Source organism: Impatiens glandulifera, chromosome 1, assembly GCF_907164915.1.
Source record: "Impatiens glandulifera chromosome 1, dImpGla2.1, whole genome shotgun sequence".
NCBI classification, from domain to species: Eukaryota; Viridiplantae; Streptophyta; class Magnoliopsida; order Ericales; family Balsaminaceae; genus Impatiens; species Impatiens glandulifera.
In genome coordinates, this window is record NC_061862.1 from 142,223,787 (window position 1) to 142,236,188 (window position 12,402).

The window sequence follows — 12,402 nt, forward strand, 5'->3', positions numbered from 1 at the left end:
AATTAAATATATTATATAAAAGTTAATTTTAAAAATATTTAATTCTTAATAAATAAAATAAAAAAGTTCAATTTGAGTATATAAAATTGTTTGAGACTAAAAAAAATCAATCAAATTAAAATGAAGGTAATACAAATCAAACCATAATTAAATAACATTATAATATTTAAATTATGACTAGAATCCTAAAAAAATATTCTTATATTAAATAATCAAAATTTACTTTGACAATTAAAATTTGATAAATTATAACAATTTTCAAATAAATTATAGGACCAATTAGATAAAAAAAAAAAACTCCAAATTAAACAAACTCTAAGACTAATAAAAAAAATTTAGTTCCTAGCAGCCCAGCTAGTATTAGGTGTTTCCAAAGAAAATCCAATTTAGATCTAAAACCTAGTGGGCTAACCAGTTCTAATACAAGCCAATATATAGAAGACATAATAAGAATGGTTAAAGATGTCATTGATGTGATTTTCTAATACTGCTCAATTAAATCAAACAAATGTTTATTTCATTAGTAACAAGAGAGTTGAGTCTTAAAAGATGTTAAATGTAAAAAAAAACAAATAATAAAAAAAAATTAAAATTAAAATTAAAATTAAAATTAAAATTAAAATGTGTGTTCTTATTAAATGGGGGAGGGGATTGATGCACTAGGGCATAAGAGCTCAAGCCATATTAGCATATGTTTTGAAATGTTGAAACCATTTTTTTTTTCAAAGTTTGAAATTTGGGATGCTATTTTTATAATATGAATTATCATGAGTTTTTGAAAACTAAAATTTTACTATTATAATTGTTTTTACAAACTGATAATAAAAAAACAAATTGAAAGATATTTTAATTTTGTTAATATAAAAAGTACGATTGAATTAAATTTTAAAAAATAAGTAAAGATAATAATTTTTATCAGTTTTTAGATCATGTCAGAAAAGTTTCATTGAAAATCTCATCTATTCTTGAGGCTTATTAATCAACACTGTACCACTTATGTATGTTTGTGGTTTATTTGCTATTTATTTATTGATCATTTTTATTAGTGTTATTTGTATTTGTTTTCAAAAAAAAATATAATACAAATTTGACCGCAAATAAAAGGAAAAACAGTTTCTGGAGTGAAAAATTATGTTTACGAATAGGCTGGATTAGTTTGGGTAGACTATTGTAGTGGTAATTTATTCCACAATTTTCATAAAAATAAATGTAGTTCAATAGTAAAAATTACATTTAAATATTAAAGATAAAATTAAAGAGAGAATATTCTAATTGAAAATTTTGAATTTAAATTTAAAAAACTTCTGAAAATTAAAATGTCTTTTAAAAGTAAGTAGGATTTCATGTTATTCCAATAATTTTAATTTTCTTTTAATTAAAAAGACTAGTATGATACACTACCGTCAATATCTCCGCTTCAACTCAAAGCGCTTTATAAATAATCAAACTCGTGATATTTTGATCTTTTAAGTCGACTTTTACCACTGGTCTTTGGTGGGTTACAAATAATTTGTATTGATTTGTAAATATAGGGCTCAACTATTTTTTTTTTTTTTTTATTGATAAGATAAGCTTGTTAATCATTTGCACATCTCAAATTAGTCTATAAAGGATATTAACACAAAAATGCATTGTCATAACAACCTCTTTCAATTTTGTGTTTTCAAATAAAATCAAATCTAAGTAAACAAATTTATGTTTGTCAACAACATTATACAATTCTTAATCCCATATACATAATAAGGAAAATATTTTGGTATAAATAATTCTCAAAGTTCAATGGCATACACACCATTTGTAATGTGTGTATGAAAGAATGATTTCTAAGCTCTATGTTGCTGTCTATTTTGCATCATTATCTCCTTTACCCTTACCAAATTCAATTTTCTTTCTGTTAGGCCTCTCTTTTATGTTTCCCAATTTAACATCTTTAAGCATTTCAACTAATTAGCATAACATAAGATAAGCCAATATATTTATATAAATATATTATACCTGAAATTCTTCATTTTCTCATCCAATTATATTGTGACAAGTTTTATCACAAGGATATGCGCAATCGATTTCCTTTGTAACCCTCCTCCCATAGTACCAATCGCCAACCGCTTCGGAAATTGTCTAACAAGATTCAATTTTTCATTACACGTCACAAAAATTAACAATGTTAAGAACAAAACAAATAAATAGTAATAAATTTTTTAAATGTTAACCTTATTATGTACTCTAGGAGAATCCACAGCTAACCATGTGTCTTGTGACTCGCTCTGGCAATGAGCGAAACACGAATTTATGTACATCCCGTCTCTCCTTGATTCTTCGTAGAATGACTTCAACGCATCAATCATGTCATGCCTGAATCCTAAATTAAAAAAAAATTATATATTGTGAAGAAAAATATGATGATTTTATTTTGAAGGGTGAAAAGCTAACCTTGCAAGATATTTATCTGATTGATATTACATTGCTCCGGATTAACCTTGCAGTGGTACCAATGTCCTTTTGGATCAGCTGAAGGGGGAACTAAATTGTGATGGAACTGGTGTTTCATTTAAAGGAAATCTATTGTAAGTGAGTAAACCTCATTCTGAAAATGACATTTGATATAAGATATGAAAGGAATCTTACTTGGTAGACATCATAAGCAGAGTTTAAGATGAAAAATGGTGATTTGATATATGGTAACACATATTGAGGGAAAAAACACTGAAAAAAAAAGCATAGATCATCACATATGTGTAAATTTTGTATGAATTACTTTAGATGGAGATCATACTAGTTTTGGAAAGAAGAGGGAGCTTGTACAGTTCTTGTCCAGAAACTGCTCTATCCCCTGTAAAGAAACCTTTCAATTGTCATCATTATATCATATAAATGTGGAACTGATTGGGATTCAAGTTTCATGAGTGAGTTTTGAACACTTATATTGATTACTGGGATTATGTACCTGTAATGAAACAAGATCTTCATAAAAGGATCTAATTGTGTGGTTCAAACTAATGTCTCTCCTGCAAATTAAGGAGAAAAGAAATCAATTTACTTTTACTTGTTTAGATAAAGGAGAAAAAGAGACTGAATTGAGTAAAAGATTATAACTCGTCCAAGAAAAAACCGGCATCACTTAGGCATTTAACAGTTGCATTTCTTGGTAAGTAACTGGTGAAATTGTCACATTGCAGAAAAACAGCCAAACCCCCTGCTGAGCACCCTGAAAGCAAAGCCTGCAGAGAAAAATCATCATAATTTGTTGAAAATATTAATGATTACTAAAAAAGAAATTATAAGTACAAAGATAATACCTTTTTTGCAATCCCTAAGCCCTTGGGAAGAAGATGATGGATAATTGCTTTCCATATCCTTTGCCCTCTGAAGTAAAGTAATGATGTCTGTTTCTCATTATAAGTTAAAATAGTGTTGGGCTAAAGGTAAATACTTCATTATTACAAACAACTCTTGACTATTTCAGAGATTAGTAAGTTTAGCTTCTATGGATATGAAAGAAAGTGATTTTTATTTAATCCTTTACACTTGTTGGAGTTAAAGAATACTGGATTGTTTAGTCATACACTTTTATCAGATATTGAAAATTTTATATTTCTTATGTTGTCAAAAACTAGAATGATTTTAAAAATAACCTGTATTATGACCTAATAAATAATTTAATTATGATCCAAAAAAAGTATACTATAATTTGGATCATGATATAAAAGATAATTTATACACCAAATGAAACTTTGGATCATGATTAAAAAAAATCTTTGACAATTTTTCAATACGATTCTTCTAGTTGTAACAAAAATATCAGTTTCCAAATAGTCTAACTTGTAGAATATTGATGTTTCCACTTACCCCATTATCAAACTTGGAATCCCCAGCAAATGATGCTCCATCACAATATCTTATCTTCACACGGTTCCAGTTGTAAAAATCTGCAATCAAATTATAGCTTTGTTATTGCAGTATCCTGTAAGAATCATCTCAATCAGCATAAAAACTGTTTTTCTGATTGTCCTTTGATAGTGTAGGTTTTGATTATCTCATAAACTAGTTTATGATGCTCACAAATGGATGTTCTGCTTTTCTGATTTTGATGTTTGGGGTAGGATGTGGGAAGAAATTAGGCAATATTCATATATAAAAGCTAATTATTTAGATTCTGAAATCTTCTAAATAAAAATATGTCTATTATGTAAGGCAATATATTTAATATTTTAATTATTATTTGAAAGCAAGTTATTCTCATTACATCTAGTTAGTTATAAATACTGATAAGCCTGATATCATTGAGTGTTAATCATTTTTTTTTTATCCAAATATGAAGACTTGTTGTTCTTACATATTTGAATTGCCAATGGAAATATATTCGAAATTTAAAATCTAAATTTATGAGTTCTTCCTATTCTATAAATGAGATTTTAATGAATAATTAATGAATTTTACTTTCTTTTCATATGCATTTTATTTTGAATCGGAATCTTCTGGCACAACTCTAAGTCTCTATCCAAGTTTTATTGGAGCAACTCCATTTTTAATTCATAACTTTGTACTACTTATAAAATCAATATGTAAAAAAAGCAATTCTTAACTAGAACGAAGGTACAAAAGTACCAGGAGTTATAAGCTGGATAAAAATACAAATTACATAGAATAAATTATAAGTATTTGTATTTAGTAGAAATAGAAAATATAAGTATAAGCTCAGAATGGTTATGTTAATTGAGTGTTAGTACTGACTACTGACTGAGAAATATTTAATTTTTGTATTTTCTAATTTTTAGAAAATAATAATAATTTTTATATATTTATATCTTAATATCTATTTACTTGAATAACTAAATTTTCAATAACTTATACAAAAATAATTTCAATGAGCTTGATTGATATTATAATAAGCCATGTTTCCATCAACAATACTTTTCAGTTCATCAATTAAACTAAATATCTCCGGGTCTTTTAAAACTTGATTTATTATAAATTTAAGGTACTAGTAAAATAATAAATGAAACTTAAATAATCTAACTCTTTAAAACAAGATCAAACATTTGTTTTTGGATTAACCCAAGATCAAACAACCTCTTAAAATCATTTATGAATTATTTGAGCTTATTTTTAAGTAAAATTATTGATTTGAGTTATTGAAAAGTTGATTTTTTTGGGAAAAAATATATAAATATATTTTAAATAGATGATAAATTATTTAATAATCTCAAATAATTATAAAAATATCATGACCTAAGTTTTGTTTTGGTTAAAAACAAATATCATGCTCATTTGATTAAATATATATGATATTTTTTCTCTATATCATACAAAAATTAACAAATCAAACTAATCTATTGAGCTGGATTCAAACTAGCTAGCACATGTTGACAAGACAAAACTGTTACTAAATCATGTATTCAGCCTTATTATGTCATTTTCAAGTATTGGCCCACAAGGCAATAGCTTACACCGACAAGACCCACCGACGAGAATCAAACAGCTAAACATCTAGCTAATTAAAGAAATTTCATATTGGCTAATAATGAAAGCTAAAGAAGATTATCTACTAGGAAATGATATGTTTAAAGACCTGTTTCAAACTCTACCAATATAACTAGTCAAAATAATTGAGTTCAATAATCCCTATTTCAACAGGTTGTTTCTTTTTTATAGAAATTAAATATGACAATTAGACAATACTCTTTTGATCTTAATTATTTTAATGGGTTAGAATTGTTTTTTATTTAGGAAACTAATCCTAATTTTAAACTTAAGACCTAAGAACAAAAAAAAAACATAAAAGAAAGACAACAGAAAGTGACAAAGTAGCCGTCAATCATTAATTTATTGAAAACTAAAAAATGATTGTTACCTGGATTTAGAGAAGCATTATTGCTTAAAATTCCAGAAAAGACTTCCAGTTTGTTCATGTATAGTGAAGATCCACGATGAGTTTTAGCCCTGTCCAAGCATGAAGCCACGTCATTGCACCACCCACCACCCTATAATTTGTTATCAATAAAATGATGAAATGAGACAACCATCAATTTTTTCTTTTGTTTTGCTATAACAACAATTAATTAAATAGATATTAAAATACCAATATTATTTTTTATATTCTTAAATATTAATAATATTTTGAGCTAGTTTGATTTTGATTTTTGATTTTCAATATATAGGAATTTAGCTTCACTATCTACTATCATTATTTTTATTTCAACTTAAAACATTATCGGGAAAGATCAAATTTATCATTTAAGCATAAGTTTAGTTTGATTTTGAATTATTTTCAAATAATCTCCCATTATATTTAGGGGTGTTCATCGGTTCGATTTTTAAATTATTCGAGTTTTTCAAATTTTATTTTAGTTAATTTGAAAATCGAACCGAATTCGAATAATATCTAATAAAATCGAACCGAATTCGTTTATTTTAATATATTATATATAATTATATAATTATATATTATATATTATATAATATATAATTATTCGATTTTCGGTTTGGTTTTTGAGTTGAAACCCAACTCGAAAACCGTATTTGAATTCAAATTTTTTTAAAAACCGAAAATAAAATTCGTATTCTACCCATTAGTTTAGACTAAATTCAATAACCCTAATTATATCACATTCCTTTGAACATTTTAAATTCAAAAGCAATCCTTTTTCAAATAACCAAAGATTAAGCAAGTTTTCAATACCAACAGCCCCATTAAAATATTGATCCCACTAAAACACTTTTTGCTTTTTAAGTCTCTATCTAATAATAAACTACACCTAATTTTCATTTATAAAAAAAAAACTAAATTTTCTTTCAAAACGTATATTTGACGCAAACATTGAGTATGAAAATTGAAAACAAAAACATTATTTTCTTAGCTTAAATTGACAGCTAATGAATACTCAAACTGACTATAACAAAACGAAGATTCTCCCACTGTAACTTTATGCATCATTCATGAAACTGTTTGATTTCAACTTCTCAAGCTCAACAAATTCAACATTCATATTTGCATTGAATCAAGATCAATCTATTAATCACTAGAAAACTAGGAAAAGGATGATCGATGATTACCTCAAACTGTAACAGCCAGTTGTTTAATCCGGCACCGAATCCTCTGTGGAGATGATACGCAGGCAAACTTCCATCCAAACAATCTAAATCCATAAACAAAACAGTTCAAAAGCAATGTATCAACAACTGATTTCTGAAATCAAAACGAGCAGATTAAAGTTCTATGAAAGGAGTCGGACTTACAAGCTCCGATAGTGGAAGCATTTTGAACAAGAGTCATATTCACCAATAATCGCCCTAATTCCATCGAGTAACCGCACCTTGGTGCGGTAGTTAGCAGGATTAAGCCAAAGACGAGTTCAAAATACCTTTTCATCTGTAAGCAGAAATTTGAATCTCGAACTTCAGATTTATGGATGTTTCTGGCAGGATTTTCTCTGTATCTCTGTTCAGGACGGTGTAAATGCAGCTCAATGAATGCGCTTGTGATGAAGGTGATAATAAATGTTGTAATCGAGCTGATTTCTGGAAATAGAAGAATCTATATCTCTTCTATCCTTGAGTAAGCCTTTCTTCAAAGGAAGGGGGGAAGAGAGAGAGAGAGAGAGAGAGAGAGAAAGGACAAATGGTTAGGCAACGGAAATCATAAAGTTTAATGGAAGGTGAAATATTGAAGAACAAGCAAGATGGGGACCATTGTGGTGGGTACAAAGGTGAAATTAAAATCCAATAGACTTTAATGGCTTCCAGATTTTCAAAAAATTATTTTCAAAGAGTTTGTTTAATTTACTTACTATTTATTTGATTGAGATGAAATTGTTCAATTTGGTCGGTTTATACAATGAAATACACAGTTATATTCATGAATTAACTAGGAATTAAGTTAGTTTTTAAAACATTTTTTAAATTTTTCTAAAAATAAAATTTAGAGAAGTTTAAAGTTTAATATTTTTTTACCCTATCAACTAGCTTTCTAACAATTATTATCATTTTATTAATTTAGAAGGAAAAAAATCAGTGTTAGAAAGTAAGTTAGTTTTCAAACTTTCCTTAATTTCTCGAAAAATAAACTCAAGAGAAGTTTAATGTTTGATTTTTCTTGTCCCTCCAATAATTTTTCTAACATTGGAGATGCTTCGTTTTTCTTTTCATTACTTAGAGTTGAGATTGTTTTGCGTTTTGTTTAGTTTGACACTCTATTTAGATTGATCGGATTTTTTGTTTTAATTTTTTATAAATCAAATAATACTCCTAATCTTTTGTGGGTCAAAGGAAACGAAATAATCGAATTTAGAGTTATTTTTCATTTTTTAAATTACTAACTTGATATTTTATATGAAGAACATGGATTCTCACAATTTTCAACCATATGTAGACGATTTATTTTCATTTTGTATTATTTTCTCGCATTATTTATCGAATCTCGGTTAAGGAAATTTTAAATGATGCTCTGAATATTTGTAGAGATTCTTCTAACATTGTTTTATTGGTTCGTTCGACTTACTCTATTTCAACCGTCTTAAATAGATTTATTAACAGAGGAACCCTCAACAAATAAATTGTATCTAGATCATCAATTGTTTATTTTAATTATATATATATATATATATATATATATATATATATTATTTTGTATTATTTACTCATTAAATTTTTATATATAACTCTCTAATTTAATAAAATTAATTCCTTATAAAAACAAAAACACTACAAATATACATCAATTTTGTTTTTTAAAAATAGTAATAATAATAAACTAGTCTAAATATAAATTATAGTTTTTAAATATTTATTTTAATTTTATACTCTATGAACTACATTATTAAATTTAAGTATAACTCTTAATTATAATTAATTATTTGTTTTTGAGTAAAACTAATATTTTTATTCTTAAACTTGCACAAACATCATGCCTGCTCTTGTTATTTAATTATTCATTAAATTACTTAAAATTATTTTGTTTTAACTAATAATTTAATTATATGATTATTAAATATTGAATGAAAAGAAAGTAACTAGTAATTTCAAGACTTTTTTAAATATTCGATCACTAAAACTAAAAAAAAATAATTAAAAAAACTTGAATAAGTGTACCAAAATAAAGTGCACTTTATCACAATCTCTTTATCACAATCTCGCTCAATGTCAATACTAGGATTTCTTCTGAATTGAATGAATAGATGGTGACTTTGTCTGATTCAAGTGTATTCGTTTGTGTTCTTGCTCTTTATCTAAAGAATCTATCATCTAAGTAAGACTTGAAAATAAAGGTAATATGAATATGTATGATTAGTTTATCTTCCCACTATGGAAGATAAACTTCTTTCCTCGACGAGTGAGACATTAAAACACCCAGTTTGGTCCAACTAGAATAATAGATGGATGACAGGGAAGAAGAGAGCCACGAGACTTGAGAAGTAGAGCATGAAGTCGACTTGGTTAAATAAAGTGAAAATAATTAAACGAGTCTATCTTGCCCAAGTTGATATGGGGCTTCTCATATCGCGTAGATCATGATCTCCAAGGTAGTAAACTTTGTTACAAGTTAAAAATATTGTCTTGAAATAACATAATATATAAATGATGTTTTAAATAAATTAAATAAATTAGAATATACAAAGAAATGAAATCACCGTAATACAATGTTGATTCGAGAATCTCTTAAAATAGTTTCACCATCTCCTCTTGTGCTAAGATGACTGTCTCCTATGATACAACGAATTTAGTAGTGATTTAGCACCGGAATCATTACGCATCGAACTTGATAAAGTACATGAATCAATCACCGGTTGCAACGGAAATACGACGAGTAAAGAACTCGAAGAACACTCGATTGAGTGAAAAACTCAAAAAACACTAAATTGAGTGAAGAACTCCAAGATAACTCAAGTAAACAAAGAAAAACATTTTAAATTCTAGAGAGAATGAAATGAGTGAGAGATATGCAATATATTTTTTTTAAGAGTTCCAACATTAAGGAGATATTTATAGCTGAAAATTAACCAGCACAATAAATTCATTTATCAATCCAACGCTGATAATTCATCCAACAATTGTCATTCCTAAACTTTTGACATTTCAAGACTCTTGACATTCGATCATATCCATTTCGATCTTATCCACTAACATTAAATTTTACCAAAAAATCACATTTGAATTATTTGGTATGAATTTATATTTATTTAGATTAAATTACATTTAATTTATTTATCCAAATTCTAATTTCCATTTAATTAATGGAATTAGTTTAAAATTCCAACAATCCCCATATTAATGGAAATTGATTAACCCAATAAAATGTTCAACATTTGAATTGTACATAGTATAGGTAGAGGTAACTATGAAAGTATATAACTTTACTAGCCGATTAATAGACTCGATGTCCTTGAACTATTCTTCCATTTGTGTAAACGATTACACACATTCACATAGAATTATTCCTGATACATGTCAAGCTCTCATGGTTGTGTCTGTTTTGGCCATGTAACATGCGCCTTGTTCTGTGAGAGAGTCTGGAATTGAGCCATGCAATTCTTTCGATGCGGCCCCACTTCTCCCTCACATATGTGATCTCTTTGTTCACAATGAATCATTAAAAGCGATATGTTTATCCTCGTCAAAATATATATTGTTTCATTATAGGATTAATCCTCAACAATAACTTTCCAAGTCAGTACAATTAGGTTCTCCCATTGAACTTAGTTCTTGGGATCTCTAGTCTACATAGGTTGTGTTTTCCTTCATACCAACTTATGGTAGGCTCATGTCTTTAAAAAACTTTTAAACTAACTCTCTATTAAATAGTTTGGTTAGTGGATCAACAATGTTATCTTTTACTAACATAGTCAAATGTGATAACTCTATTAGAGAGTACAGTCTAATGATATTATGTCTAATATGTGTATGGCTAGATTTGTCATTTACTCTAAGTTTGTCTAGTTTCATATCATTATCACAATAATTAGAAATTTCATTTTAGACAATCTTGAAATATCTTCAAATAAGCATAGTCATTCATACATACTTATCATTTAAACAATCTTTTGTGAAAATATTATTTAGTTGGCTCACTAGTTGACAGAATGTCTTTGAATTATTATGCCTTCGTGTAAACAATTACACATTTCACAAAAATATATTTTTCGTTTGAAGATTTTCACCCATATAGTTGTACTTTCAAGTGTAAACATATTCACTTGTAGACGTAAAGTCTTTCATATCACTTTATCATTTGATAACAACATGATACATTGCTTAATGCAACTCACGTCATTAGTGGATTTAATCATTTTTATCGTAATTTCTAACTCGATAAAAATATCGTATAAAGACACATAATAAAATAACCACTTTCATTGTCTTTATGATATACACAATTTTCACATTTATTAACTTTTCAGTTAAAATCAAAATGATCAAAATTTTCGTAAACATTGTTATAAATCATACAAAAATTTACAAGCCATTTTTTTTATTAATTCATTTCATAAAATCTATTTTGAAGATATTTATTTCTTCAGATTTGTTGAAAATAATATTAAAGAAAAACGTGTCTCTTGATTTTAAACCCTAAAAAAAATCAAATTGAGCATCAACTAAACAAATATAAACAAGACATTTTCTTGTTATGTTAAGTTGCGCAACTTTATCTTTTGTAGTGAACATATTTCTCTAACAATAAATAATCATTTTATTTATTATAACATACACTATAATACTTTGTGTTATTATCAATAAAAACATTTGCCCCCACATTCGTGTTGGTACCTTTTAAAACAGACATCTATGTGAATTAAATCCAAAGTTTTTTTTTAATCAAGAGATTACCACACAATTATTGTGTTATACTTATCATTAATTCATAAGATAACTATTATTGTGAATATTTAATAGACTAAATCATTCATATATAATTTCTATATAAAAGATTAGAATGTTTATTCATATATAAACCATTCTTCACACAATCTCTATATACGAAACTATAATGTTGAATCAATTAAAATATTCATTTCAACATATTATTTCTATAAAAGAAATTAGAATATTTAATCAAATAAATATTCATCATCATGTCACATAATTTCTACAAAAGAAATCATAATGTTTCAAGCATCTTAGACCGAAGCCGCTTGAACATTTATTTTTGGTTGCACGTTTGCATTCGATGATGTCGACACATATGCCACATCATTTCTCAAATCAATTAAGATTTTTCCTTGTAAGACCAAATCAAACAAGATCTTATTTTTGAGATCTAAAACCAAATACGCCCTTTCTATTAATACCCCATAACTATGAGTCATCTTTTTGGCTCTTCAAATTCAATCTACACAACTTTTCACCTTCTTGGTCTCCAACTTTATCGCGCTATTACGACCTTCTATTTACTATATATAGAAGAATTTT

General features: G+C 26.9%; 1 protein-coding gene across 1 annotated transcript; it reads right to left on the minus strand.

Moving 5' to 3' along the window:
• Positions 1 to 1,633: 1,633 nt before the first annotated feature.
• LOC124943399 (pectin acetylesterase 9) lies at positions 1,634 to 7,569 on the minus strand. The gene is made up of 12 exons (XM_047483911.1): positions 7,237 to 7,569; positions 7,054 to 7,136; positions 5,852 to 5,981; positions 3,847 to 3,926; positions 3,297 to 3,383; positions 3,094 to 3,218; positions 2,945 to 3,005; positions 2,774 to 2,830; positions 2,626 to 2,703; positions 2,431 to 2,536; positions 2,211 to 2,359; positions 1,634 to 2,118 (listed from the first exon to the last, which is right to left on the minus strand). Exons 1-12 carry the CDS (start codon positions 7,367 to 7,369, stop codon positions 2,014 to 2,016), a joined length of 1,194 nt encoding a protein of 397 aa, XP_047339867.1. The 5' UTR covers positions 7,370 to 7,569; the 3' UTR covers positions 1,634 to 2,013.
• Between the last annotated feature and the right edge of the window lie 4,833 nt (positions 7,570 to 12,402).